We start from the raw sequence: 7,821 nt of genomic DNA on the forward strand, positions 1-7,821 counted from the left end.
CGCACTGTAACAAAGTAACTTACAGTCGCACTGTAACAAAGTAACTTATAGTCGCACTGTAACAAAGTAACTTAACAGTCGCACTGTAACAAAGTAACTTATAGCCGTACTGTAACAAAATAACTTACAGTCGCACTGTAACAAAGTAACTTAACAGTCGCACTGTAACAAAGTAACTTATAGCCGCACTGTAACAAAGTAACTTATAGTCGCACTGTAACAAAATAACTTACAGTCGCACTGTAACAAAATAACTTATAGCCGCACTGTAACAAAATAACTTATAGCCGTACTGTAACAAAGTAACTTAACAGTCGCACTGTAACAAAGTAACTTATAGCCGTACTGTAACAAAGTAACTTAACAGTCGCACTGTAACAAAATAACTTACAGTCGCACTGTAACAAAGTAACTTAACAGTCGCACTGTAACAAAGTAACTTAAAGCCGTACTGTAACAAAGTAACTTAACAGTCGCACTGTAACAAAGTAACTTATAATCGCACTGTAACAAAATAACTTACAGTTATAACTTTAAACGGATCGGTTTCTAACTCGTAACGATTGCAATGCTTGCTAGGAACTATCTCTTGGGTATAATGCTTAACGTAAGGTTCAGCTACCTATAAGGAAAGGGGGAAAATCAGTTAAAAACAGTTCCTGCAAAAATATCTACTTAAGTTTTGACTGTTTTTTGTAAGTTGTACTTCATTAGATCTTGCTGACAAATCATAAATTAGTTTATAACAAGTTATTAATTTTTCCGTGGTAAAGCCATCTAGTGGACAAGGACTGTGCTTTGCATACTCTTCGGATAAATCCTAACATAATATTTGAAGCTGACACAATATAAAGTTTACGATTCACTGATTTAAGGAAAGTTTAACCTTAAAAGTCAAATTATATATTGTAATACGATAATAATAATACTAATTTTCATTAAAATAATAATAAAACTTTCTGCCGTAAGACAGAAAATATCTTCCCTAACAAAACACATTTTATAACATTTACAGCATTTGTTGTGGTAAGTTTTATAAGCTTCGCAAGTTTAATAAAGATATGTTTGGATTACACAACTCAGAACAGTAAATAAATAACAAATATCCTAAAAGTTTTTGGGAAGTAATTCCCTTACCCCCGGACCGGAATTGTTCAACATGGACTCGAGGTTGGGCTTATGATGGTTATTAGGATCAATAGGAGCCCCGCTTCCCCCTCTACCCCACAAGGAATTCCAGGTTTCCAGATGCTGTAAAGATAAACGAAGTATTAAATAATGTAAGTATGTCATAAAGAACATTATAACATCATCCTGAAAACTTATATTTGCAACACAGAAACCAATAATAATAAGAATTTAGAAATAGGCCTTATTCCTCTCAATTTATACCTGACCTAACAAGACAACGCTCGTGCCAGCCATTAATATGCTATAACATGACAACCAGTATTGGAGGCCTGTAAATATTTATCGAACGTGACTTTTATTGTTCCCAAAATTACATCATAACACCGACAATAAAATTAAGCATGTTGTATAAATTTAACCATGACATCGATAACTTCACAGCTAAATAATAACAACTAGTATCTTTCATCCGTGTTCTGTTTCTATGGGAACACCTTCGCTGTTATGCACATTGTTCTAACGCCACAAAAGCTACCAAATGTTATAGAACATAGACTGTTGCCATGGAAATACATTCATCGTTAACATTTTAAAGTCTCCCAAGCTTCAAGATGTGACCACCAAGTTCTATTTCAGTGATGATCATTGTAAATAGCTGCAGGATTCGAGCGAGCGCAAAATTAAATCGAAATGAAAGTTTGTTTCTTTGTTTTAGTACAAAGCTACACCATGTCCACGACGGGAAATGAACCACGGATTTTGTCTTTGTAAACTTATCGATGACGCACTGGGGACAAAAATTAAAACAAATACGTGTGTTTAGGCTGACAATGGAGATATTAAATCTATTAATGTATGTCTAGGCTGACAATGGAGATATTAAATCGATTAATGTATGTCTAGGCTGACAATGGAGATATTAAATCTATTAATGTATGTCTAGTAACTTATTAACCTATAATTAAAAATATACGTCATAAGAGTTAAAATAAGGTACGATCATAAGACGATTTTTAACGCAAACCAGTAAAATCAAAACATGGAATATGGTTTAAAAAAAAACACTAATACAAAGTTCAACGTTTCGTTGACGCTATCGTCATCAGGAACTTTAAGCTTAGTGCTGTAACGAGTTTGTTTAACCTTATCCATTATTAGCTTGATTCTACTATTATTTACTGTTGGGATGTTTCATCAAACCAATCAAGTGTATTTATTTATTACTCGAATACAGTCACTTTGATTATTTCATTTGTTTTAGAATTTTCGCGTCAAGATAAATAAACTGCTTTCTGCCCATAACCGTTTCTAATTTTGAACTGTTAGACTAGAGGGAAGGCATCTAGTCGACAGCACCCACCGCCATGTCTTAGGTTACTTTTGTTTTAGTGTATATGACCGTCATTCATCCAAAGTGCGAAGCACTGTTTTATGGCAACGGGTCGCAAACCATGAACCCTAGAATTCACGGCTCGAAGCATGCTAGCCACAAGACCTAGTAGGGTCACGTTAATAATATTTTTTAGCCTTTAATCAAATAGCCCCCCAGTAGCACAGCGGTATGTCTGCGGACTTACAACACCAGAATATGGGTTTCGATACCCGTGGATGGCAGAGCACAGATAGCCCATTGTGTAGCTTTGTGCTTAATTACAAACAGAAACAGTTTAATCAAATAATGCTTCTTCAGTTAAAGCTTGCCTAAAATTATTAGTTAGGCCTAAATCGATTTAAAATAGTCATTCAATAATTGCCCCCCCCCCCAGTGGTGCAGCGGTATGTCTGTGGAGTTCCAATGCTAGAAACCGGGTTTCGATACCCGTGGTGGGCAGAGCACAGATAGCCCATTGCGTAGCTTTGTGCTTAACTTCAAACAACAACAACGGCACCAAATCATCCAAAAATTTAAATACAAGGGTGTCAACTTTTAATCAATTCAATTAAAATAGCAAAATAGGTATTTAGTACTGGCTAAATCTTTTTAACATCAGTTTCACTGAATGTCGATACCATTCATATTTAAACGCTGGCAAATTTCAGTTAATTTTCTAGACGTTTTTCAGTCACGTTTTCAATTTTATTTCAATAACAACTAGTTGTAACTAAAAAAAAAGAAAAATAAATTCAGGAATTTCACAACAAACCTGTTGGTGTTCCCGTATTTCTTGTTCCTTTTGCTCTTGTCGCTGACGTCGACGAGCTTCTGCCTGACTAGTTAAGTAATTGTGGTATTCTGTACTTTCCTCAGATCTGGGTCGTCTGATGTCTAATTTCTGTTTAAAAAATATATAAGCCAAACACTGTTATACACATAGACGGCGAAACTTTATTTTTTTTTCAAAGAAGTAAAGTGCCTCTGTTCAAAAAATTAACACTATATCATTAAGAATATAACAAAGTTGGTAAAACAGCATGAAGAGCCTAAAAATGTTATACTGGCACGATTTGGTTTGGCATTTGTTTTTCACAGATCAGTAAAAATGCGAAAGGTGCCCCTCGAGGGTTCTGTTTTCCAAAGTTCTTCCGCTGCTTATGTTGATATAACAAGAAGTTTTAAAAATACTCGTTCTTCTCCTTGTTTATATATATATATATGTATGTATATCTACAAGTCCTTTACAAACAGCCAATCTAACTTTCTGGTTTATTATTATTTGTAAGTAAAACAGTAATAGTTTTACGTATAGCAGACAAATGTCTGTTTTACTTTGTTTCTATTCTTCATAAAAGTTTTGTCTCTAATATTAAAAAATAAAAACCAAACGGAGCACTTTTGTAGCTACAAAAAAAAGTTACTTTTAATTGCAATAAAAATCATATTTAATCGCTGAACCCACCTTCTTTAGCAAAAAATCTAAAACACTTACCGCTGCAGTAATATCTGAGACACCCCTGGGGTGACTGAGTAATTCTCCAGTTACGGGATCCTTCCTCGGACGACCAACAACTTTTGCTCGAATCAACGACACCAAAGCCATTCCCTTAGTGGAGAGAAACTTGCAGTTTAACAAACTTTCAGTGAATAACGGGAAAAACTATACTAAAATACAGGGTCTGGCCACTTTCTTATGAACTATACCTAAATACGTGTTGATCCACCTGGTTGGACCACACTTTTCCCAAATAACAGCCATGATAACGACGTAGCATAGAATCCACAAGGAGCTGGGAGATGCCCTGAAGTTTTTTCCCCGTTAGGTCATTAATATTGTACGCAATTCGTGGAACGAGGTAAGCAGAGGATCAAGATGGCGAAAGTGTCTTTCATGTTCATCCCACAGATGCTCGATTGGATTGAGTTCCGGGGATTGTGGTGGCCATGAGAGATGCCCGAAGTTCCCATCTTGTTCTCAAAGCCATGCATGCACAATTTGGGCATGGTAGATGGCAGCATTGTCGATTTGGAAGAAGCTTTCCTCATCAGAGTACAAATCAAACATTAGTGGATGCACGTTATCATAAATCATGCTGAGGTAAACTGTGACGTCTTCTAAAGGCACCAATAAGCCTCGGGTTTGTCAGAAAAACACGTCTTGGTCACTAGAGGCCTGGACAGTTGGGACTACACAAGAGAAGTGGGTTATTTTTTTCAAAATCTATAACCTTCTAACCGAGAAAAAAATGATAGATTGTGATTCACTGGACCGCATCAACTTTCACCAGTCCGAATTATTTCAATGTCTACGTTCTTTAAACTACTGGCCCGGCATGACCAGGTGGTTAGGGCTCTCGACTTCGAATCCCCGTCACACCAAACATGCTCGCCCTTTTAGCCGTGGAGGCGTTATAATGTGACGGTCAATCCCACTATTCGTTGGTAAAAGAGTAGCCCAAGAGTTGGCGGTGGGTGGTGTTGGCTAGCTGCCTTCCCTCTAGTCTTACACTGCTAAATTAGAGATGGCTAGCGCTAATAACCCTCGTTTAGCTTTGCGCGAAATTCAAAACAAAACAAACAAACTTTCAACTACTAAAGGTGGTGTGTTTTTTTTTCTTGTTGATAACCAAGTCCAGCGACTTATAAAATTGTACACTAAATTTTTGTCAGTTGGTGCATCGTTTGATGACGGTTGGACTTTATTTACCATCTTGTCTAACTACTTTTCTCCTCTTTCTGTCATTACATGGTATTCAACTTGTTTCATTACTGATAAACTCGAATGACTGATATCTTGGAGCAACATACTCCTTGAAACTGTCTTAGCCACTGTGGCACCTGCTAGACATGCAGCCACTACCATGCCTCTTTTGAACGCTGTAATGTCTTTGCTTTTCCACTTATCTGTTAGGCTGACTGCAAATTTGCTTGTCTCAAACATTTATAGTGCAACAGGGATTACCTGACACAGTAACGCGATCAACTTACTTTGCATCTGCAACTCGAGTTGGGCCTAATTCTCAAAGGGTATACAGGTCCTAATAAAGTGTCCAGATCCTACACAATTCTCTAAAAAAAAGAACTACATAGGTATTGAAATAACTGTCCACTAAAAGTAAGACATTTCCATACTAATATTGACCTAACTTCATTAAATAGTGTAAATCAGTAACTGGGTTACACAAAAATCGAACCGAAGTAGATACAGAATAAAACTGTTGAACAAATACCCAATTCCTTTTTAAACTAATAAACATTGATATCTCAAAGAATCAGAATATGAATTGTTGATTTTTTCCAATCTTCCTAATTTACAACATGGGAGCCACGTGAGAGTCAGATTAACTGTGCTCTGAAAGTTTTTATCCTCTATTTCAGTATAGCTCGAATAAAGATTAATTAAAGTGATATATTTTCGGAATATCTTCCTAATTTACAACATGGGAGCCACGTGAGAGTCAGATTAACTCTGCTCTGAAAGTTTTTATCCTCTATTTCAGTATAGCTCGAATTAAAGCTAGCAATCCTTGTGGGTGCTTTTTGTAACCGCCTGAAAACAGCTAAAAGCTAGCAATCTTTGTGGGTGCCTTTTGTAACCACCTGAAAACAGCTAAAAGCTAGCAATCTTTGTGGGTGCTTTTTGTAACCGTCTGAAAGCTTTTGCTCGAATAAAGATTAATTAAAGTGATATATTTTCGGAATATCTGAAAACAGCTAAACGCTAGCCATCTTTGTGGGTGCCTTTTGTAACCGCCTGAAACAGCTAACAGCTAGCAAACTTTGTGGGTGCCTTTTGTAACCGCCTGAAACAGCTAAAAACTAGAAAATTTTGTGGGTGCTTTTTGTTACCGCCTGAAAACAGCTAAAGGCTAGCAATCTTTGTGGGTGCCTTTTGTAACCACCTGAAAACAGCTAAAACGGTTACAAAAGGCACCCACAAAGTTTGCTAGCCTTTAGCTGTATCAGGCGGTTACAAAAAGCACCCACAAAGATTGCTAGCTTTTAGCTGTTTTCAGGCGGTTACAAAAGGCACCCACAAAGTTTTCTAGCTTTCATCTACTCGCAAACAACTCCACTAGATAAAACTGAGAAGTTGATTGAATAAATGATGCCGAATAAAGCTAATAGTTGATGAAATACTCCAGATGCACTATATTTTCTCCAAAAATAAACAGCAATAATTACCTAAAGCTTGATTACTGCGAAGAGAATTCAAAACGTTTCTATTTTTCAGAGCTCTTACCAAACATTGAAATTTAGACAAGGATATATAACAGGGTTTCAAGAACTTTCGGAAAACTATCGTTACACGCAAAGTAAGAATATCTACAAAATCAGACGACAGTAAAGATTAATATACAGATTGGTAACCCTTACACTGTCATTTAGTTGCTTTTTCTCCATCATATCCCGGTTCTTCTTCTCTTCCGTTTCTTGAACTAAGTTCAAAAAATAAAAGAAAACAGGAAGATTATGTTGGTTATTACTCCCAAGCTGGTAAAATATTCCTGTCCAGCTACAAGTGTATCTGTAAACACAGAAGCATTCGAACGTTTCAACTCGTTTTTATAAGACAGCTCATGATGGAAATATTAAAAAGCCTCTAGGCAGGAACTAAACTTTCGTCGTTCCCGCTATTTTCCTATGTTTTCCAAACTTATTACAGAACGTAACTCTCATAGTCCTAGCACCCAACTCACAACCACGTATTTTCCCAGTTACATAGGCTAAACAAAAGTTAAATTACAAAAAAAAATAAAAGACATGAACATACAAAAAAGGTCTCCGATTAAATAAATAAGTACATATACACAGACTATACTTTATATATATATATATATAAAGAGAGAGACAGCGTCTGTATAATCTCAAATTATTGGGCTACACAGAACTTCCACACCTGCTACATCAGCAGTGCTGGATACCAACAATGGGAAAATCTGTTTCTCTTCATTTTCAACGCAAACAAGAAAGGTGTGAAGAACACACTGTCCTGCGAAACTAAACTTTGCAGAATGTGTATCTTGAGTTATATGTCAAATCGGAGAATGACACACTGCATCATGCGTTTGTTGTAAAATTAATGTTCGTTTTAACTTACATCAACATACTAGGTTTAAAGTAAGTCAATCAAGAGTTCAGATGATATTTAAAGTTCGAAGGTGTGTTAGACAGCAAGTGTGGGTGTTATATTATCTGGTGTGTTAGACAGCAAGTGTGGGTGTTATATTATCTGGTGTGTTAGACAGCAAGTGTTGGTGTTATATTATCTGGTGTGTTAGACAGCAAGTGTGGGAGTTATATTATCTGGTGTG

General features: G+C 36.4%; 1 protein-coding gene across 1 annotated transcript in view; it reads right to left on the bottom strand.

The window, feature by feature from the left end:
- Positions 1-523: 523 nt before the first annotated feature.
- Positions 524-7,821, bottom strand: part of LOC111085683 — a gene marked incomplete at its 3' end in the record, with an annotated part of 17,877 nt that continues 10,579 nt past the window's right edge. The window contains exons 10-14 of the mRNA XM_022385426.1: positions 6,884-6,945; positions 3,999-4,112; positions 3,276-3,404; positions 1,138-1,251; positions 524-622 (exon numbers count right to left, since the gene is read on the bottom strand). Of these exons, the coding sequence (XP_022241134.1) occupies positions 524-622; positions 1,138-1,251; positions 3,276-3,404; positions 3,999-4,112; positions 6,884-6,945 (518 nt within the window). The remainder of the gene's footprint in view (positions 623-1,137; positions 1,252-3,275; positions 3,405-3,998; positions 4,113-6,883; positions 6,946-7,821) is intronic.

Source organism: Limulus polyphemus, unplaced genomic scaffold, assembly GCF_000517525.1.
Source record: "Limulus polyphemus unplaced genomic scaffold, Limulus_polyphemus-2.1.2 Scaffold552, whole genome shotgun sequence".
NCBI lineage: Eukaryota > Metazoa > Arthropoda > Merostomata > Xiphosura > Limulidae > Limulus > Limulus polyphemus.